We start from the raw sequence: 23,543 nt of genomic DNA, 5'->3' as shown, positions 1-23,543 counted from the left end.
GAACTGCCCCCCTACAGCAATTAAGATAAAGGGAAGCAAACAGGAACATAAGAAAAAACAGTAGCTTGTAGTTTCAATGGTGTCAACAAACTGAAATCATAAGATCACATCAGCGCTGGATAATTGCCCAGAGAACGCAGTGTGCGCACACGCACGCACGCGCGCGCGCGCACACACACACACACACACAAATTCTGTTTGTTTTTTTTTAAAAACTAAAATGTAAGCATCTTAATGGAACTTTAGGGAAACAAGGTCTTTTACTTAGGAATAGGCTTCAGAGGTAGCAAGAGAAATAATAACAGTTACTCAAAGAAATATAAGTTTATTCTTCTCACACAACACTAAGTCTCAAGGAGTCAGTCTAGGAATGGTATAGTAGTTCGGTGATATAATCAGAGTCATGGGCTCTTTCTAGCTTTCTGCTCCATTTACATTCAGTATGTTGGACTTTATTTCCATGCTCATCAACACCTCACAGACCCAAGATGGCTGCTGCACATCCAGGCTACAGTCTCTATTCCAAGAAGAATAGAGGCAAGAAGGCAAGAAGGAGAACTGGAAAAGGCAGCTTATAGCTCATTAGCTGAAACTGTGTCACATGGCTGCCCCTACATGTAAGGAAACTGGGCAATTGAATGTTAACTTTTACAGCTTCTCCAGGAGAGACAGGTGAAAAGAAAAGGGTTTAGAAATGGAGATTGTGTGAGCCTATGAGCATACTAGGGCTAGTAAAGTAATGGTACTGTAATTAAATGGTAATTAATTAATTAAATGGTGTTGTAAATAGTTTATTTCCATATTTTAAATGTCACAGGTATTGTCTTTTATTTAGCATTCTGTCACTATTACATTTACCAGGACTTCTGCAATTTGTCTCCCAATATGTCCCCCGATTTTATTTTATTTTCTCCATAGATTAAGATTTCTTAGTGTGTTCATGTGTGTATTATTACTTTTTTTAAACAATAGGACTCTTCAAGGACCTGGGTTTGCAAGCAGAGTAAACCTATTCAGAAATGGAGCAACACTGTTATGAGAATGAGAATGGTTTTCTCCACAGCCACCTGCCCTTTTACATTCCAAGATTCATCCAGCTAAAAACTATCATCATTAACAATAAAACTTCCTTTTATAAAGGGAAAAAAAAAAAAAAGATCCCGGGGAACTCAGCAAACATTTCATGCCTCTAAGAGACAGCAGGTGGCAGTGCAGCGTAAGAAGTGAGTGGATCTAGTTGTATCCATACCTTGATTCCATCAAATTGAATAAATAAATATAATTTTTAAGTGTGTGCCTTATCCAGATCCTTGTGCCACCAGTTCGTCATGGTTTCAACCTCCTTTCCAGAAATGAGCTATGCATGATGCCCTTTGGGTGACACACATTTCATTTGGCTTATTAACATAAAAATTCTCTTCAGATGGGAGATTGTTTACTGGAAACACAACTGCGTTGTCTAATGCAACATCACCCAAGGCATTTTAGGAAATGATGAGTTCACACCTTGATACTTGTGTCCACAACTCTGGGTCATATGGGCCCTCCACGGGTAAATGTTTGTGGGGCAGAATGGCTTAGGCAAACTACCTACTTTTAAGGGTGAGGCTCTAAGGGCTAAAGCTGTATTCTTTTCTCCTCTAGGAATTTTGAATCCAAAGATAAAACAGAGACACATATGAAGAGCAAAGTCGCTTTTTCTTTTTTTAAAGAAAAGTATAGTGGCACTTTCATCTTCAAACATATATTCCTTTTTCTGAATCCACTGAGATTTCAGACTAAGCTATACACCTTCGTCTGAAATGATATAAACTGAGTTGCTAACACAGATGTTTACCTATGGACTAGCTGCTATTATTACTCAACAAATTAACTTATTGGGTTTGTGGTGTAGGGAGGAGGAGGTTTTTTTTTTTTAAAAAAAAATCTTTCGCCTATACTATCAGGAAGCAAGCTGAAAAGGGTAAGTTAGCCTATTCATCTTGACAAGATATTCAGGATGGAACAGTGCCAAGCATAAGGGAAATCTAACTCTTTTCCTATGAATCCCAGAATTTTGCAGAAGATAAAGATGACTCACATACAAGAAAGTTCCTTAAAAGCATCACTTTATTTGCTATAAGAATATAATCTGGCCCGTCCATACAACCCATCATGCAAAAAATCATGGTAGGCATTTTACAAGCAATGCAGAATTTCAATACTTGTACATGTGCTCAATTAAAAATTAGCAAAGGCTGAAGAGTAACAGCTTGGGATAAAAGAATACAGAAGGAGTCAACTTTCTTCCTCAGGATCATGGCTTCCAATACCAAGGAGCACAGTCAAGAAAGCACAGCTGGGCTTCCCTCGTGGCGCAGTGGTTGAGAGTCCGCCTGCCGATGCAGGGGACACGGGTTCGTGCCCCGGTCCGGGAAGATCCCACATGCCGCGGAGCGGCTGGGCCCGTGAGCCATGGCCGCTGAGCCTGCGCGTCCGGAGCCTGTGCTCCGCAACGGGAGAGGCCACAACAGTGAGAGGCCCGCGTACCGCAAAAAAAAAAAAAAAAAGAAGTACAACTTTTGTTGGGAATGCAATGACTTTGAAAGTTCCATGTTTACTTCAATTGTAAATATTTGTATTAAAAATTGGAAAAGATGTTTTTAGAAGTGCATTTCTTAAATATAATGATTATTATTAAACCGATATTCTCATCGGGGCAAGTCAATTTCCAGGGATGAAAAAAGTGTCAATGGGAAGAATTTCATTTTTTTCTGAACGAGTAGCATCATTTTAACTTGGGTCCAATGTAGACTCTGAAAGATCTATACCAATAAAAGCCGCATGAGACAACCCTCTTACTGGTTTGCTGCTAGAGGCTGCATGGACTTCCAAATCCTGTGACTGATGGCTCTATAACAGAACAGCAAAGGGGAAACTCACGTATAGGCTTCACCGTGCCTTGGTGGAGTCAACAATGATAGCACCAGCCCTGAAGGCTTCATTCTGGAGACATATCCCACTGTGGCTGGTTAGTGCCCAGAGGCAGAGGGGTGGGCCTCTCCCTCACTCCCTCTTCCCCTTGATTTATTTTCTGTTCCAGTTATGTGAGATGTTCTGAATCTTTTGCATTTTGATCCTCTGATCCAGCATCTTGTACCTTGCAGGATGCTCATCAGTTTTCTTTGGGACCGCAGGTGCATAGGGGCTAGATGCATAAGCAGGATGTTTAAAATGACGCAGAGGAGGCTTGGTGACTGCAGGCCATGCAAAGGAAGACAGACAACGGTTAGCCTCACCAACTACACAGTGCTCCTAAATCCTGGGGGTGACTTCCTGGCCCCCAGACCTGTTTGTTTTCTTTAAAACCAGGAAACAAACAGGGTTGAACTCTCACTAGAAATCTTATTGCAAATAGATGAATAAGCACATCATCACTTTGGTCATTCACTTAAAATAAATAAAGATAGGGCTTCCCTGGTGGCGCAGTGGTTGAGAGTCTGCCTGCCGATACAGGGGACGCGGGTTTGTGCCCTGGTCCGGGAAGATCCCACATGCTGTGGAGCGGCTGGGCCCGTGAGCCATGGCCGCTGAGCCTGCGCATCTGGAGCCTGTGCTCTGCAGCGGGAGAGGCCACAACAGTGAGAAGCCCGTGTACCGCAAAAAAAACCAAACAAAAATAAATAAAGACAAATGCCTAGGAAAAAAAAATTCCTACAGATAGACAATGATGACCCCAGAATACAAAGTTTCTTTGACAATGAATGGATGGGGTTAAGGAAGTGAGAGGGAGCAGTGACGTCACTTTGGGAAAAAATAACAAAGCAAACACAGGTGAGCACAGCCATCTCATTAATCAGCACTTAGCACTGTATGTAAGCTTTTAGGGTTGCAAAGTGGCACACAATCCCGGAGTGCTAATAAGAAGCACATCATTGAGAAAATATTTGCAAACCACATGTATAAAGGTCTTGTACCCAAAATATGGAAAGAACTCTTAAAATCTAACAAAAGGAAACAAACAACCCAATTTAAATATATGCAAAGATCTGAACAGACTCCTTGCCAAAGAAGATATACATATGGCCAAAAAGCATAGGCAAAGATGCTCAACAATTTTTGTCACTCAGGAACTGAAAATTAAAACAACAGTGATATATACTACACACCTATTAGGATGTAGTACTGCTGAATGAAAAAAAGCATATATACATCTAATCTTAATATTATAAAAACATATAACTGTGTGCATAGGAAAATCTGGAAGAACATACATTTAAACCATGGCCGTGATTATCTCTGAGTAGTATAAACATGGCAATTTAATTTCTTTTTAATTGTTTACACTTTCTATTTTTTCTATGATGATCAAGTTTTAGTGATGTAACTTTTTAAAAAGAAACATACTACTAAAAATTTCTTCCATAGAATCAAGTATCAAAGCTATTCTACAAAACTATACATAATGGAAAGTCAGGAAAACTGAGTTTACTCTGCACTTTAGTCCGAGACCTTTCAGAGCACTCACAGCTGAGTATACTTTTCGCAGCCTAGAGATCAATATTCATTCACCGACTTGTTAAAGCACTTAACTGTGTGTCCTGCTGATACAACAATGAACAAAACAGGCAGAAACCTCTACCCTCATGGGGCTTCCATTCCAGTAACCCCCTCTGAAACCTGTGACTTGCTTACAGAAGAAAAAGTGTTCAATCATAATAAGTAATGCTATTACTACAAGCTCTACACTATCCACACCTACTTTGTCCTTGGAGTTAGGCTAACACATAAGTTAATATTTTCAGCAAATGGTCCTATAGTGCCATGATAATGTATATGCAGATTTAAAAAAATATCTCAGAATGTTTAATTCTGTTTCTTGGGGTAAACAAGGGATTGCAGCACAAAACACTCTAGGAACAAATATAAAAACAGTCCGTTACCCTGGAGAATGGAGTAGAAACAGGCCAGGGCTTCGAATTAAAAGCTGATGGTCCCCACACTCCTGGGCTAGCTGATTTACTGCTCTTTAAGTCACAGTCCCTCTCCATATTCATTCTATTTTCACGACTCAGCATGAATCCAGCCAAAGTATTATTGAATTTCCCACTTCTCAGCATGAAGAAACATTTACCGTTTGCTAGAATTCTGATCGTCAGAACGAAAGCTCTCCTTGCCACTGGAGTCGCTGCAAATAGAGTTGAATCCGCTGATAGAGATCGGCTCCCCACCGAGATTGTGGAAATACTTATATGCCTGCTGTCACCCTCACTCAAAATGTGGGAAAAAATAAAAATTCACACAGTGCTGTTTGTACGCATTGACTGCCTTTCCCCTCTACAGGGGAACATGAAATGATGACAGGGCAAAAGAGCGGCACCTGGGATGAGGGCACGGTTTTGAATTTAATGAGGACCTTTCTTCCGGGGTGGTGCTGTGGCCGCTTAAGGACCCTTTCCTTTGTCTTTTGGCGATTCCTGAGATATTTCTGGAAGGAGATCTGGCCCTTTCCCTTTCGATGACTGGGTACCTCCCACAGCTGAACCCAGGCAGTAGTGTTACAATCCTCTTCTGCTCCCTCAACCCAAGCCCCTCCCCGCCCCAAGCAGAGAAGAACCAAATTGGGAACAGAATCCCCTCCCCTTCATATGCTTATCAACAAGTTGGACCCTTTTCCTCTTGGAGACACGTTCACAAAGTCTGCTCTTGTCTCCTAGAGCAATTTACTTGGAGAAAACGATCTCATTGGCTAATGAAGATTTGACAAAGACACGTTTCTCTGCACAGAGCCTGAACTTGGGAAAGTCATTCTCTATATTACTTTCAAATGTGCTTAGGAAAAGAAAAGTTCAAGACAAAAGCTGACACATCATCATCCTTTATTATACAATTACAATGTTTGTTTTTCATAGACGTTAACGCTCTTTTAGGAGTTTTAATCCTCATTTGTTTCGATCTTATCTTTTTCATAAACGCAATTTCTCCCAAAGGTGTCTCTGACTTTCGCCCTTTCGTCTGCCATCACCAACCTTTAATTCTCTCTCTCTGAGGCACTTTGCTTGGTGGCGACTTTTTTTTCCCCATAGGAAAATAATGCATAGACTTATTCTTCTTCAGAAAATAGACTGCGATTTATTCATATATCAAATGTAACTGTGTTAAAGTTAAACTAGTATGTCCATGGCAGGACTTCTCAGAGACCTAAAGGATGGCGACATGTATCATGAATCCCTAAGAACAGCCAACAGCATGTGTTTTTCTCATTTTGATTAGGCCAAGGCGCCCCCTTTATCAGGAGCATGTCACACTTTCGGAAAGACTGGTTAATTCATTATCACTGTCGTTCTCATGTCATAACATGTTGTATCTTATTAATTCGGTATGCCCTGTTGTTTGCACTGACAGCAGGCAGAAGGAATGGTCACTAGTGCTCGTCTAATCTACGTGCACCCTAATTCCCGTGCGGTAAACCATGATCTGCATTAGAACCCAAATCTGTGTCTTCAATCCCCCACGGCTTCAGTGTGATCTTGCAGGGCCACTGCACAGCAGCAGCAACTGGGGAAATTTCTGAATCTCTGCTGTAGAGGACTGCCTCCAAAGGCAGAAACTTAATTTACTCGTAGCTTCTGAATAAATTCTAATATTGGCACCTTTAAAAAAAAAACAAAAGTGTTCTGCATGTGTTTTCTTCTCTTTCAAAGATAATGCCATAACATGACCTTTGGAAAAAACATTTCCACATGTAGACATTTTCTAACTGCATTTACACACACACACACACACACACACACAAAACACAGACACTAATAAGATAAAAAACAATCATTTATTGCCTCATAAATGTTGCTTTCCATGAAGAACAAAATCCCACTGCCATACATTCTATTTCTAAAATAGTGTCTATTGATATCTGTCTGAAATTTGATGCAAAGTCCTTATAAAAATGCTCAAAAATCATCCATGAGTTTTGAATTGCAAGGGATTGATGTGTCAACATCCGTTCCACGAGGATAAAATGATACAAGAACTCAGCCTGTGATTTTCATTTCAGGATCCGTGATGGTAAAATAATGATAATATCTGACATACATCGTGTACTAGGCACAATGCTAAGAATTTAATGTGAACCAGCCTTTAATCTTCACTACAATTCAACAGGCAAGCACTGTTATCACCCCCCCCCTTTTTTTTTTTTTTTTGCGGTACGCGGGCCTCTCACTGTTGTGGCCTCTCCCGTTGCGGAGCACAGGCTCCGGACGCGCAGGCTCAGCGGCCATGGCTCACGGGCCCAGCCACTCCGCGGCATGTGGGATCTTCCCGGATCGGGGCACAAACCTGTGTCCCCTGCATCGGCAGGCGGACTCTCAACCACTGCGCCACCAGGGAAGCCCCGATCACCCCCTTTCTGAGTGAGGAAACTGAGGCTTTTAAGTAACTTGCCAAAGTTTGAGTGAGGAAACTGAGCTTAAGTAACTTGCCAAAGTTTACACAGCCAGCATTGCAGGAAGTCTGGATTCTGGGTTCACATCCAAGTGGTCTAGCCTCAGACCTCACATATTTAAAATAACCCGGGACCAAAGTTCAGAGTACGTTTTAATAACTACCATAATAAGTTAAAATAGTAATTCATTTATACTATCAATAATTTGAGTATATATCTGTGATATATGGGATTCTTGAATACCATTGTTCGTAGCCATAATCATACTTCCCCCAAAGCAAAAGCAAATCATTCCTCCTTAATACAATCTGTGTGGTAATGGCTCAGGAAGGAATTGCATAAAAATCGTGGCTAACAGGTCTCTTAAATAACTGCTTTTGTCTCTTCCCTCACCTACGTGGGTTTGGGATGGAACAGGTGTTCCAGAGGTCTAAGCACCAGAGACAAGCAAACAAGTCAGGGGAGCCCCAGGGTCTTGGGTGAAATTTTTAACTTGGTGGTTCTCACCCCTCACTGCATATGAGAACCACCTGGGGAGCTTTTAAAAATCCTGGGTACCCCAGACCCATGAAAGCAGAATCTGTGTGGGGTTAGGCTGAGGCCTCAGAAGTTTCTAAAGCCCTTCAGATAATTCCACTGTGCCGAGTTTGCAAACTACCATTTCAGTCTCGCCAATCTTCCCCCTCCTTATCTTCACAAAGGGAACGACAGTGATAATATTTTGCACACACTGCAAGTGTTCTATAAATTGTAAAGAGCTAGCCAGGGCTCTTGCTATAGTTTGATCACAACGAACTGCCTGGCTGGTGAGGAGACCTTTATGCATCAATTAAAGTTACCTGTGGTCTTCAAAATTAGGCTTTTTTTTTTTTCTCTCCTACCCGCATAGTTTGTTCTTCCTGTTGGGTCTAACATGAAGACAAAAGCTCTGAGAAATGAAGAAACAAATGTTCTTTTTGTTGGAAAAAACAACTTTGATGCTATTACCTGAGGATTGTGAGGAAATCTGCAACACTCAGAGTCAGCGATCCTTCCTAAATATATTGAGCAGTTGGAAAAGCAAAGAGTAAGACCAAGAGGATGTTCCTGGTGTCTGACTAAGGCGTGAGAGCAAGAGTGGGTGCTTTGAAGTCGGAGAGACCTGGTTTTAAAGCCTCCTTCACCTCCCCCAGCTGTTTAGTCTTAGGCAAACACCCCCCCTCTCTAAGTGTCACTTTTCCCCTCTGAATAACAATGTTACACACTTAACAGGGCTTCTTGGGAGGACTCAGCGAGATGGGGCTTGTGAACCATGTGAACCACAGTGACTGGCATAAAGAAGGCCTTCAGTTAAGGGCAACTTTTATTATTATTGTAGTGACAGTGACCATGTCCAGGGGAACTGCTGGTGGGTAAGGGGAGCTCTGGAAAGACTCTGGGACAGGCACCACCATCCCTGGCAGCGCCGATCTTGGGCTGGTGGAAAGGGTGTTGCTCACTCCTTCTGCCCTTTTCAGAGAATCGGCCTGACATCAGTTTCGCCCTCTGGATTTGTCTTCTCTCTGGACTCTTTCTAGCTTCTTTCTGGGACAACTTCTCAGAGCATCTGGAACTCCAAACCCGACTTATACCTGTTTCTGATTGAGGCAGCCACACTAGCACATTTGGTATGAATTAACTGCGTTCTGAAGATAAGCTCGTGGGAAGACACGCAATCAGCCAAAAGACTCCTCTCACTAACATCAGCTCCACAGAGAGTGGAATCAAGACGGGTTCATCCCAGTCCCAAAGGAAGAAACACACCCTTTAAAATTAGCAGTTTGGCTGAATTGGTTTTCATAGCTGGTCTTTTCCTTAAAGGGCAAGTGGAAGATGTTAATTTGTCTCACCAGAACAGGAGACTTGGTCCTTGTTCAATATCTAGGCTTCCCAGCAAACAGTTTTAAAAATGAAAGTGAAGTATAACAACTTTTTGTGAACCCGGGGTTTTGCTGTTTAAGGAGCCCAGTAGCATGGCCTGTCTTCTGTGCAGTTCAGTGTCTTTATATCCATTATCTCATTTGTAGTCGCCCCTCACCCATCCTTGGAAGGGAGTCAGATTCAGTTCTTTCTCTGTCCCCATATGACTGGGACACATAATTTCAGTTTCCCATAAAAAGGAAAAAACAGATAGTAACACTCACTGCAGAGGCCTGAGAATGACAAGAAAGCAACGTATTAGAAACAGCCAGCACAGCGCAGACACGTAGTAGGCGTTCACCCAGTATCAGTTTCCATCCCTCTCCTCAGAGGCAGATCCTACATTTCAGGAATTATCTGGAAGATTTGCAATTGCCAGGAAAACTCAGCAGCAGAATACTTTCCCAGCTAGGGAATTGCTTTGTCTCCTCAAGACATGAAAGCATTACATGAAGGCCACAATGATAGGTCTTCCTTCCTTTTGCAGAAATACAATCTAGCGACATGAACCCAGCCAGAAAATTACTCTTAAACCATGCACATTAGATGTAGTGCTGTCTAAGGTGAGGGTCTATTCTTAAACTCTTCAAGGTGTAGTTTATATTAAAACTAGAATACTTAAACCCAGCATCTACATTGGAAAACACTCTGGTTCTCCAAGGAGTCTTCCTCAAGAAAATGGGAATACTAACTAATCTACTGGTTCCATATCTGAAGCTTACAGAGCAAAGAGCACAGGAGACAGGAAGCTTGCTGTCTGAGAAGCTATCCAGAAAAAGGCCAGTTGACACTGCCTGAACCAAACCACTCCCTAGTGTGGAAAGATCACCTGACCAGCATTTCCAGGTCCCCAGAGGAATACACGGCCACAGGGAAAAAAATAAACCACATAGTTTTATTGCCCTTCATCCAACCTGAAGCTGTTTGCTTCCACCTGCATTTCTCAACCCTGGATGCCCATCAGATCACCTGGAAAGCTTCAAATTTACTGATTCCTAAGCCCCACCTCCAAGAGTCTTGAAAGTAATCTGTTATTTTAAGGTGAAGCCCAAGCAAGTATGTTTGTAACGCCCAGTGGTTCTAACTCGTAGCCAGGTTGAGAAGCACTGGCTTAGGTGCCGAGTTTGTTTTGAGAATATGTCGGCTTATCCTTACGTTTCGAGGGATGCTTGGGGCAGCTGACAGGGTCTGGTCATTGCACACAGGAGTGGCCAACCCTTGGCCACATGCTAAGATCTGTGACAAGAATCAAATCCATGAAGATCTACTTTTGGGAGAGGTGGTGTGGTATTGTGAGAGAAGCGTGGGTTTGGGGTGTCACAGAACTGGATTAAACTATTACCAGCTGTGAGATCCTAAGGAGATAATCTGTTTTGGGATTCAGGGTTTTGGGTTTGTTTTTGTTTTTTTCTGTAAAATGGGGAAAATGGTAACTTCTTTGCATGGTGGTTGTGAGGATTTTAAAGGGGCTATAACTGAGATAATGTAGGTATGGTACCTTGCAACCTCGCAGAGCGCCAGTATGTCGTAGGTGCTTGGTATGTGGCTACCATCATTACACAGCGCAGGAGATGAAAGGTCATCACAAGGAGCCTTTTAATGGTGGCCCCCCGGTGGATTTCTTATTATAGTATAGAAAAGTCATGTCATTCCCCATACAAATGGATTTTACCACATGAAAGACCTCAGCACACAACGAAGAGATGAACTTAATGAATTTATTTGTGACTATTTGGCAGAGAACACACCACTGTGATTCACAAAAGGCTAACTATCCAAAATGGGCATTTGTGGGGAAAAATTACATATATATATATATATATATATATATGTTTGTTTTTCCATTCAGCTACCTACACTTTGCTGAAACCCAGTGCCATTTTAAGCAAAGCAGAATCATCTACCCCACATTCTAAACTATTTATACCATGTACAAATACTGAGCCTCATTCCATCACTTTGGGCTATTCCTGACCATGAGCTGGAACCCCCAGATGGGAAGGGTGGCTTAGATACCCAACCAGGATGGAAGGCGTTTCAGTCCCTGAACTCTAATCTTGACGTAATTAGGAAAATGACAAACAAATGACTTTTGATTCTTAAGACTCTTTGCATTTACTATGCTGAGCCATAATAATTCTTTGAGTCACCTTCATTGGAAGCCATTCTCGAACCACTGATTCCCTGGCCTTTGAGATACCTCTTCCTTATGCTTCACCCTACAGACCACTGATCCTGGCTATAAACTTCATTAGGACGGGACAGGGTGTTATACACATTTGCATCCCCAGAATTTAATCCCAGTACTGATAACAGTTGGTGCTGAAAAATATTTAATGAATGAGTAAACTACTCGGCATCATACTCAGTAACCTTCATAAATCTCTCATTTACTAAAGAAGAGGGGAATCACTTAGAATACACACCAGCTGACACAGTTGACTAGAATCTACAAAACCTAATACTTCTCCTTTGCATCAGCAATGCCTTGATACCTAGATTTGTTGCCTGTGTTTGCTCAAAGAAGAATGTCGGCAAGCTCCTTTCCTTTGAAGTTTCAAATTTGGGGCCTGAGCACTTTTGTTTTACACCAAAGCTATAACCTCAACTCAGGTCTTACTATCGTCTGGAGAGGCTGAGGCACAGTTTTCAAGTCTCTCTGACAAACAGGTGAAAGAGCAGGAGCAATTAGGTAAGGCTGGAAAATAAGCTCTTTTCTTATTCAAACAACTGCTAGCCATTAAATGCCCTGCGACCTTATGATTTAATGATTAATCGTTTAACTTAATAAAAATATTATTTTAATTAATAAAAAAGAATAAGAAAGCCCTCCCTCAAGGAGATGATCATCTTCAATTGAGTTCTTTGTTTTCATTTTGTTTCTCCTGGCAAGCACAAAGAACATGAGGCATGCTCTTTCAAAGGAGAAAAATATTTGGGAGATTACGCAAGCTAAGTCTTTTGTTCGATTGTTTTTCATCAGTGTGTGCCTTTTTCCGCATGTGCATCTGAAGATGGGGAGTGTAAGGCCAAATCAGTAGCTCTGTCCTTTGCTCACACCAACTATGACCTCTGCCAGAAGAAGCCTGTAAAGTTAAATTTCTTTAGGGTTCTAGAGCTCTGAAGTGCTAAATCACGTATAACAAATGTGTTTTGCTCTAGTCCATAGTAAGAATGACAACTGGCATCCCTTAAACTGAACTCAAGATAGAAGGCAATTGCAAAGAGACCACTCGTGGGAATCTTTACTTAAAATTAAGACAATGCAGGATCCCTCCACACCCCACAGTTGTGCCTGAAATCGGTACCTGCATAATTGTATTCTACCCCAGGCAGAGTACAACTGTGAAAGAAAGGCTGTTCCAGTGTGGACTGTTTGACATCAGTCTTTACCCCTGACAATGAAACTCGAGCAAAGAGTACAGGATTGTCACCTGCTAACTTTGGGCAAGCTATTTATCTGAGTATGCCTCAGTTTCCTAATTTGTGAAATGGAGATAACAGTACCTTCCTTAGAGGGTTGTTGTGAAGATTAAATGAGATAATACGTGTGAAGAAGCTAGCATTGTCCCTGATATTTGATAGATGTGCAATACATACCAAAGTATTTACTGTTAAAAACCTGTATTAGGAAGATCAGAAGTTACCATTTTTGAAGTTAATCACTCAGTAACTTACAATACACATAATATTTTGTTTTTGTAAAAGCAACATAAGCTTCCTAAAATGTCTTCAGACCTCAGGGCTGGTCAGTTCTCTTCTGAGGAATCCTCTGAATGGATGTTTTATCCGTAGTCCCCTAGAACAGGACACACAAAAAATGTCATTGCAAGCCAGCTGGCATCTCAACGCACCAACTCTTTCTACATCAGGCAACGGAGATTAGAAGCAGAGCTGCATCTATTGCCAACACTACCGTGCAAGCCAGAAGCTGCACACACAGGAGCAATCAGCTATCTGCATCAGCAAATGACTATGGTACTGTACCTTTCCATCTATTGATCACTTCGGAAAAGTGATGTGACCGAGGCGCTGGGGGCATCTGCTCAGAAGCCACTGACTAGTCTCCAGCGTTAGCAGTCATGATTGGAAGTGAAGCTCTGGGCCACTCCTCCAGCGAGAGCCAACATTGGCTCAGCTCTCCATCATTTACGGCCCGCCCATGAGCTTGACTGCGTTCACAAACCTCATGGGGCACACTTGAAGTTGGCACTAGAAAAAAATTGTCTGCAGGTGCTATTACTTTACCATCTAAGAGTCACTTTGCTACGGGCATGCAAGGAATCAAGGTGATGTCCTCAGAGCAGTTTCCTGGTGCTGGCGTGTCAGGAGAAAGCTTTGATAATTTTGGAAACCACACAAGCAGTTCTTTAATGAAGTGGTCTCTGGTGGCTTCAGGACTGACACATGTGACAAACAAAACTGTCTTGGAAGACAGTCACAGATTTTTCACTAGGAAATTCTTTAATATATAATATTTGAGCATACAGAAACTATAATTAATAATATAACAAATACCCAGGTACTCTCTCAATACAGTTTAAGTAGATCTTAACATTTTGCATATTTGTTCAAAAATTTGTTTAAAGAGATTAAATATCAAGGTAGAATTTAAGTACCTAATATACCCTTCCCTTCCCCCCACAAAAAAACATCCAGAATTTGATGTTTATTATTCCTGTGCATATAGTCGTTCAATTATTGCATCTCTATGCAACCATAAAATATCTACTTTTATTTTTGCTTGTTTTTAAAAGATAATACAAATTGTGTTAGATGGTATAAATCTTATTGAAACTTGCTTTTCTTGCCCAACATTATGTTGAGCATTGTTTGCAATAGCAAAAAAGAGGAAAACCACCATCAACAGAAAAATGATTAAACATCCTGTGGCACATTTATATAATAGGATATTGTACAGATGTTAAAACGGATGATGCTTTTCAAAGAACTAGCTTTATACTTTGCATGGAATTTCTTCTGCCACACATTAGCAGATTTTCTGGGAGTTTTTCTTAAAAGTGTTTCTTTTAAAAGAAGGACAGGGCTGGATTTTGTTTTTTTTAATCCAAATTTCTGTATTTTAAGAGCAGAGTTTGAGCCATTTGCAATTATTCTTATTACTGATAGTTTTGGACTTGATTCTGCTCTCTAATTTTATAATCATTCTTTATTCCTTGCTTCTTTTTTTTCCTTTCTGCCTTCTATCAAGTAGATACATTTTCTGTATTCCCTTTCTTTGTTGTTGTTCATTTGCTGACTTAGATGCTATAGGTTATATTTCTATTATTTTTACTGATGATCCTTTGTGTTGCAAAAAAAGTTACAAAATTACAAAGCTCTGCCCGAAGACAGAATAGATCTTAGCATTCCTTAACTCGCTCTTAAATATCGCCTCTTCCATCTATAGCTTCTGTTTCCTATTTTAACGCAAAAAATATGGACATCATTTTTATGGTGACTAGTTACTCACATTTACCAACATGCTTTATTTACTTGTGTGCTCACCATTAATTCCTGTCTCTCACACTTTGCTTTTGGGTTCACTTTTCTTCCTCTTGAGGTATGTCCCTTATACTTCTGTTAGTGAAGTCTGGAGTGCTAAATTATGTCATGGTAAACCTAAAATGTTTTTACTTTGCCTTCATTCATAACTAATAATTTAGCTATTTTAGCTATTATATAATGCTTTATTTTCCCTCAGCCTATGAAAGATATATCTTCATTGTCTTTTGGCATCTGCTGTCGCTAACGCAAATTTTGCTGTCAGTTGGTTGTCATTTTATTACAGGCAACCTGCTCGCAGCTCCCTTGAACATAACCAGCTTCTTATAGCATTTAATATTTTCTCACCCTTGACATAATTTGGAACAATCTCACACAATGCATTTAGGTATGTGTTTGGTATTACTTAGGTATGGCAAGTGAGGTGCATTTACTGTCTAGGAATTTGAGCCTTTAGAGCTGGTTATCTATCTTCCATGCTCTTTCATTTTAAAAATTGAGATATAATTCACATACCATATAATTCACCATTTGAAGTGTACAGTTCAGTGCTTTTTATTTTATTCACAAGGTTGTGCAATCATCACCAATTTTTTTTTTTTTTTTTTGCGGTACGCGGGCCTCTCACTGTTGTGGCCTCTTGCGTTGTGGAGCACAGGCTCCGGACGCGCAGGCTCAGCGGCCATGGCTCACGGGCCCAGCCGCTCCACGGCATGTGGGATCTTCCCGGACCGGGGCACCAACCCGTGTCCCCTGCATCGGCAGGCAGACTCTCAACCACTGCGCCACCAGGGAAGCCCCATCACCAATATTTAATTACAAAACATTTTATTTTTTTTTCCACATCTTTATTGGAGTATAATTGCTTCACAATGTTGTGTCAGTTTCTGCTGTACAACAAAGTGAATCAGCTGTATGTATACATATATCCCCACATCCCCTCCCTCTTGAGCCTCCCTCCCACCCCACCCCCCCCATACCATCCCTCTAGGTCATCACACAGCACTGAGCTGATCTCCCTGTGCTATGTAGCAGCTTCCCACTAGCCATCCATTTTACATTAGGTAGTGTATATATGTCCATGCTACTCTCTCACTTCATCCCAGCTTTCCCTTCAACCCCTGTGTCCTCAAGTCCATCTCTACGTCTGTGTCTTTATTCCTGCCCTGCCACTAGGTTCATCAGTACAGCTTTTTTAGTTTCCATATATATGCGTTAGCATACAGTATTTGTTTTTCTCTTTCTGACTTACTTCACTCTGTATGACAGACTCTAGGTCCATCCACTTCACTACAAATAACTCAGTTTCGTTTCTTTTTATGGTTGAGTAATAGTCTATTTTATATATGTGCCACATCTTCTTTATCCATTCATCTGTTGATAGACATTTAGGTTGCTTCCATGTCCTGGCTGTTGTATATAGTGCTGCAATGAACAGTGTGGTACATGTATCTTTTTTTTTTTAAGTTGACCATTTTTTTGATATAAATTTATTTATTTATATTTTATTTTTGGCTGCGTTGGGTCTTCATTGCTGTGCACAGGCTTTCTCTAGTTGTGGTGAGTGGGCTACTCTTTGTTGTGGTGCACAGGCTTCTCATTGCGGTGGCTTTTCTTGTTGCAGAGCACAAGCTCTAGGCATGCGGGCTTCAGTGGTTGTGGTGTGTGGACTCAGTAGTTGTGGCTCACAGGCTTAGTTGCTCCACGGCATGTGGGATCTTCCTGGACTAGGGCTCGAACCCGTGTCCCCTGCATTGGCAGGTGGATTCTTAACCACTGCACCACCAGGGAAGTCCACATGTATCTTTTTGAATTATGGTTTTCTCAGGGTATATGCCCAGTAGTGGGATTACTGGGTCGTATGGTAGTTCTATTTTTAGTTTTTTAAGGAAACTCCATACTGTTCTCCATAGTGGGGTATCAATTTACATTCCCACCAACAGTGCAAGAGGGTTCCCTTTTCTCCATGTCCTCTCCAGCATTTATTGTTTCTAGATTTTTTGATGATGGCCATTCTGACTGGTGTGAGGTGATACCTCATTGTGGTTTTGATTTGCATTTCTCTAATGATTAGTGATGTTGAGCATCTTTTCATGTGTTTCTTGGCCATCTGTATGTCTACTTGGGAGAAATGTCTATTTAGGTCTTCTGCCTATTTTTGGACTAGGTTGTTGGTTTTTTTGATATTGTGCTGCATGAGCTGCTTGTATATTTTGGAGATTAATCCTTTGTTAGTTGCTTTGTTTGTAAATATTTTCTCACATTCTGAGGGTTGTCTTTTTGTCTTATTTATGGTTTCCTTTGCTGTGGGAAAGCTTTTGACTTTCATTAGGTCCCATTTGTTTATTTTTGTTTTTATTTCCATTTCTCTAGGAGGTGGGTCAAAAAAGATCTTGCTGTGATTTATGTCACAGAGTGTTCTGCCTATGTTTTCCTCTAAGAGTTTTACAGTGTCTGGCCTTACATTTAGGTCTTTAATCCATTTTGAATTTATTTTTGTGTATGGTGTTAGGAAGTGTTCTAATTTCATTCTTTTACATGTACCTGTCCAGTTTTCCCAGCACCACTTATTGAAGAGGCTGTCTTTTCTCCATTGGATATTCTTGCCTCCTTTGTCAAAGATAAGGTGACCATAGGTGTCACCTATATTTTGTGCCAGTACCATACTGTCTTGACTACTGTAGCTTTGTAGTATAGTCTGAAGTCAGGGAGCCTGATTCCTCCAGCTCTGTTTTTCTTTCTCAAGATTGCTTTGGCTATTCAGGATCTTTTGTGTTTCCATACAAATTGTAAAAATTTTTGTTCTAGTTCTGTGAAAAATGCCCTTGGTAATTTGATAGGGATTGCATTGAACCTGTAAATTGCTTTGGGTAGTATAGTCATTTTCACAATGTTGATTCTTCTAATCCAGGAGCATGGTATATCTCTCCATCTGTATATGTCATCTTTGATTTCTCCCATCAGTGTTTTATAGTTTTCTGCATACAGGTCTTTTGTCTCCTTAGGTAGGTTTATTCCTAGGTATTTTATTCTTTTTGTTGCAATGGTAAATGGGATTGTTTCCTTAATTTCTCTTTCTGATCTTTCGTTGTTAGTGTGCAGGAATGCAAGAGATTTCTGTGCATTAATTTTGTATCCTGCAACCTTACCAAATTCATTGATTAGTTCTAGTAGTTTTCTGGTGGCATCTTTAGGATTTTCTATGTATAGTATCATGTCATCGGCAAACAGTGACAGTTTACAAAACATTTTCTTCACCAATAAAAAAAATCCCATACCCATGAGAACTCACTCTCCATTCTTCTCCCTCCCCAGGCTCTAGTAACCACTAGTCTACATTCTGTCTCTATAGATTTGTCTATTCTGCATATTTCACATAAATGGAATCATACAATATGTGGCCATTTGTGTCTGGCTCCTTTCACTTGGCAAAATGTTTTCAAGGTTCTTTCATGTTGTAGACCATATCAGTACTTTCTTCCTTTAGTACGGTCAAATAATAAGCTATTGTATGGATATACCACATTTTGTTTATATATTCATCAGTTGATGGGCATTTAGGTTGTCTCCAGTTTTTTGGCTATTATGAGTAATGTTGCTATGAATATTTGTAGACAAGGTTTTGTGTGAACCTATGTTTTCAGTTCTCTTGAGAACATACCTAGGAGCAGAACTGCTGGGTGTTATGGTCACTCTATGATTAACATTTTAAGGAACTGCCAAACTGTTTTCCAAAGTAGTTGCACCATTTACATTCCCATCAGCAATGTATGGTGGTACTAATGTTTCCACATCATTGTCAACACTTGTTATTATCCATCTTTTTTATTCTTGCCTTTCTAGTGCATATGAAGTGGTATCTCACTCTGGTTTTGATTTGCATTTCCCTAATGACTAATGATGTTGAGCATCTTTTCACGTTCCATTTGCCTATCTTCTTTGGAGAAATGTTTCTTCAAATCTTTTGCCCACTTTTTAATTGTCTTGTTTGTCTTTTTATTGTTGAGTTATAAGAATTCTTTACATATTCTGGATACTAAATCCTTATCAGATTTATGGTTTGCAAATATTTTCTTTCATTCATGAATTTTCTTTTAGTTTTCTTGATAATGGAACATTTTTAATTTTGATGAAGTTGTATTATTAATTTTTCTTTGGCAGCTTGGGCTTTCAGTATCATATCTAAGAAACCGTTGTCTAATTCAAGGTCATAAGGATATTTTCTTCTAAGAGTTTTATGGTTCAAGCTCTTTCTTTTCTTTTTTTATATGGTTCCATCTGTACAATATGTTTGGTATAAAGTCCTAAGGACTATCTTCCAACATTAATTCTCTTTTCAGCTGTGTTCTACCTTGAGTTTATACCACCAACTGTGTTTTTCTTTGTTTTTAAAAAATCCCAATGACTATATGTTTGTTTCCTTTTTTAAAATTATTATTAATTAATTTATTATTTATTTTTGGCTGCATTGGGTCTTTGTTGCGGTGCACGGGCTTCTCATTGCGGTGGCTTCTCTTGTTGTGGAGCACGGGCTCTAGGCGCACAGGCTTCAGTAGTTGTGGCTTGCATGCTTAGTTGCTCTGCAGCATGTGGGATCTTCCCGGACCAGGGCTCGAACCCATGTCCCCTGCATTGGCAGGCGAGTTCTTAACCACTGCGCCACCAGGGAAGCCCTGTTTTTTTGCTTTTTAACATTTCAGATTTTGGATTGCTTCTTTTGCATATCTCTGTTCTTGTTTGGCTTCAGCATAATTTTCCTTTATTGGTTTTAAAGGATTTTTATTCCTCCGTTTGGCTCTTTGAGTATCCTAAAACATATTTTAAGTTGCCTGACAGCCTGCACCAAGAGCTTGTGGTAGAGGCATGTGCACTGTGGGAGGTAACGTGTGGCATTCGTGAGGTCACAAGGAGAAACAGCCGGCTGGCTGTCATTAAGAATGACGTGGAGGGCGTCTGCTAAACAAAGCATGGTTTATTATGTCAAGTGTTTTGAGAACGACCCACTCCACCTCCACAGGCTTTCCAGTGGTTGGAACTCAGATCCTGACACCCAATTTGGGACCACTTTAGACTGCAAAACTAAGGCCAAAGACAGGGTGGCTGAGACTCTGACTCAGAGGTCTTAGAATCCCAGTAGGCCAGCAATAGGTCCCTGGCATAGCAGGTGGGAACCAGGTTAGGTCTGCATGTTCGTGCAGATGTCCAGTATGTCAGAGGTCCCACCTGACCCAGGAATGTTATGACTTTACAAAGAAGAGCAAACACCATCACTACACACTGAAGTTGTTGGGTTTAGAAATGTTTTCCTCATAATGACTATAATCCTAAGATTGTTAACCACAAACAAGGACAAGATGAAATGGGCTTCCAGAGACTACAGAGCAAGGTCTACTCAGTACTAAAAAACAGTCAGTATAGTTGTATAGTTATAGTTGTATAGCTGTAAGTTAGTATAGTTGATACAAATCCAATTTCCAAGATGAGCCTTCTTCTGAGGATGGCTGCTTTCTATCTAGTCATAAATTAAATTGGATAATGCTCACTCACACACCAGGGCACCCGGCCTCATAAACATTTATGAGCACAAAATATGTGCTCGTCACCTAAGCAGGCACTGGGACAAAAAAGAATAAGACAGTCCCTACCCTTGAAAAAGCCACCGATCAATGGTTAAAGGACTTATAAGCAAATAATTATACGTCAGCATTAATTCTACCTAGATAGTTTGGAGAGACTGCAAAGAGAAATTAACCAGGGGAGAAAAGGGTAAAGACTGTTCTAGGCAGAGTGAGAGGCAAGTAAGTTCAGGGGCTACTCAGTGGACACTGAGTCCAGCTGTTGGACTGGGGTAGGGACACTGCATTAAGTTGAGGCTGAAAAGGCAGATGGACATAGATTATATTTCAGCTAATCTAAGATGCCACTGATTATAAAGTGAACTATTATTTCATGTACAACCAAGAAAAAAATGCTGTTAATTCAATTATAACACCCCATTGCTTGCAAAACATTCCTATTTCAGAGTAGCTACAATGCAAGTCACTGTCCCTCTTTGAATGGATGAAACATGGAAATTCCCCAAAGAAACAATGTAAAAGATAAATTAACATTAGAAAACATAGTCTTTTAAAGATAAACTAAATGCAAACAAAATATGAATATAATTTTTCTTATCAAATTAGTGAAGTATCAATGTTAGCAGTACAAGAGCAAAGTGAAATGGCAAACTCATTGCTAAAAGTATAAAATAATACTACTTTTCTGGAAATCACTTTGACAATAATGGGTCAAGAACCTAAGTATGTACATACTCTTTGAGTCAGTAATTGTACCTGCAGGAATCTGTCCTAAATCCATACTTACGGACTCAGAAGAAGACTTATGTACAAGAACATAAAGTTATTAATGATAAAAAGGCAAGCTATATAAATGTCAGATTATTAATGAATACAGTCGGCCCCTTGTATCTACAGATGTGGAACCTGCAGTGATGGAGGGTTAACTGTGGGTGACTTGAGCATGGATTCTGGTATTTGTGGGTAGTCCTGAAACCAATTCCATGGATGCTGTATATAAATAAATTGTGGCATAATCATATGAAATGTTAGTCAATAGCTGAAATATTTTTAAAATATTTAACATGGGGGAAGCTCATAATGTAATAGTAAATTTTAAAAGGGAGGAAACAAAACTCCATGTAGAGTATAATCTCAATCTAGGAAAAAAAAGGTATTTAAGAAACACTGGAAGGAGAGGTAATCTTGATTAGCTCTGAGTGGTAGCATTTTGGCAACATCTTTCCTTCTTTTAATTTGTATTATTTTTCGATTTTTCTACAATGTCCATATTTACCTGTTATAATCTCTCCTTCCCTCCAAATAAATGTGTTTTTCCAAGTTTTACTTGGAACCTAATTTGCATAGAGAATGTAAGCCTATGCATGGAGACAGTGACCAATAGGTACCTCTCATATTAAATAGTGATTACACAGGATTGTCATGAATGCTTAAAATTTTCTAGTAAATGTTAGATAGGATCCAGTACAGATCGTCCATGACCTCCTTATTTCTCAATAGTAGATACTCGCCATGAGCACCCTGTATGAGTCAGTACTATGTCAAATTGATGAGTATTGTTTCTGATTCTTATTATCATGCAGACAGATGAGAAAACAGAAGCTCCAAGAAGCTGAATAAGTGTAGTGAGCCTGCACAGTGTGAACACGGCAAAGCTGAGATTTGAACCCAAGTCTCTCTCTCTCACCAAAAATTCATTCTTCCCCTGTGCCACCTGCCTCTCAAAGAAATACTTGCACAGCATGTCCCGATGAACCTTAAGGAAGATCAAGATTCTACTCCTTCCATCAGTGAGCAGGAGAGATTGTGAACCAACTATGAATATATTATGTCCATTCTTGGGAGAACCTTACAAATGTGGATGACAGAGACAAAGCCCTCTGATAACATGGGGTCAACAGGATACACAAGGGGCCAGATTCCCCACTTATCAACTGCTAAACTCAACTCCTGAGTAACGGGTCCTCTCTGCTGTCTGTGATCAACTAAGATTACGAAGCAACGATATTTACCCACCTGGCAAGGTAAGGCGACTAGTGGAGCTAGTGCTTGGGGCTGGTGAGCCATGAGAATGCTTCTTTGTGCCTGTAAAGAGGAAAGAGAGGATGAGAAAGAATAGGATTGTGGACAGACTTTTCAGACCAGTAAATGCTCACGTGCAATGTTATCAAATGATCCAAAAGTTTGGGTCTGAAGACAACATTGAGAAGAAGGTTGGGTGAGGGTGTGGGAGCAAAGCAGGGCATAGTCCATGGTCCAGAAAAGCCAGGAGCACAGCCTTCACCTCTGTGCGTGTGATGGTTCTCGGTCTCCAGACTGGTCTGAGCAGGCGTGCACTTTAGGATCACCAGGGAAGCGTTCTAAATATGCAGTTACCTGAGCGCCACACCCAGAGATTCTGTGTTTATTGTACCGGGCTGGAGCTCTGGCATCCGGATTTTCAAAGCCCACCCCAGGTGATGCTAATGTGCATTCAGAGTGGAGAACTGCTGCTGTGAAAGGGAAAGTTCTGGATTTAGAAGGGAGAAGTCAGGGGTTTGTCTCTGCTTTGTCCCTATAGCCTTTACTCCCTATTGGACCTCAAGCAACAAACTTGGTTTCTCTGGAACCTCTGAAGAGCTGTGAAGATGAAGTCTTCATCTGCAAAACGAGGGAAATGACAACAACTACATCCAAGTGTTCTGGCGAGAAATAAAGGAAGCGAGGTGAATTGTTCTGCAAAAGAACATTTACACATATGTGTGTGTGTTTATGTTTGTATATATATAATATATGCCTATACACACATACACGTATATATTATTTTATACATCAATATATGTATACACATAAAATGCACATACACATATATACATATATATTTTATCTATAAATGCAAATATTATTTGTTTATTCATTCGTTTCTTTGTTTATTTGGCCATACAGGGTGGGGCAAAAGAGGCCTGAAGGCCAGAATCCAGCAACATGACAAATGCCTGGAGTCTGAGCTGGCAGAAAAGCAGACAGAATTCTCAGGCAGAGGGTAGGCATGATTTAACGTCAAGTTATTTGTCACAAGTCCCCTGAACCTACGCAAACTTTTTGTAAAGTCTACTTTCCAT

General features: G+C 40.4%; 1 protein-coding gene across 3 annotated transcripts in view; it reads right to left on the bottom strand.

The window, feature by feature from the left end:
- Window positions 1-2,974: 2,974 nt before the first annotated feature.
- The window catches only part of PDE1C (phosphodiesterase 1C), a 351,587-nt gene continuing 331,018 nt past the window's right edge, over window positions 2,975-23,543 (bottom strand). For 2 of the 3 annotated variants that reach the window (XM_060156875.1, XM_060156872.1), the window contains 2 exons: window positions 22,459-22,527; window positions 2,975-3,236 (listed from right to left, as the gene is read on the bottom strand). In XM_060156875.1, the coding sequence (XP_060012858.1) occupies window positions 3,067-3,236; window positions 22,459-22,527 (239 nt within the window). In that variant the 3' untranslated portion in view covers window positions 2,975-3,066. Of the gene's footprint in view, window positions 3,237-11,019; window positions 13,161-22,458; window positions 22,528-23,543 lie in introns of those variants that run through there. The other variant, XM_060156873.1, reaches the window with a different exon arrangement.

The sequence above is a fragment of the Lagenorhynchus albirostris genome, chromosome 8 (assembly GCF_949774975.1).
Source record: "Lagenorhynchus albirostris chromosome 8, mLagAlb1.1, whole genome shotgun sequence".
NCBI lineage: Eukaryota > Metazoa > Chordata > Mammalia > Artiodactyla > Delphinidae > Lagenorhynchus > Lagenorhynchus albirostris.
Note: the sequence above shows the minus strand (reverse complement) of the source record. Positions and strands in the feature narration are given on the sequence as shown.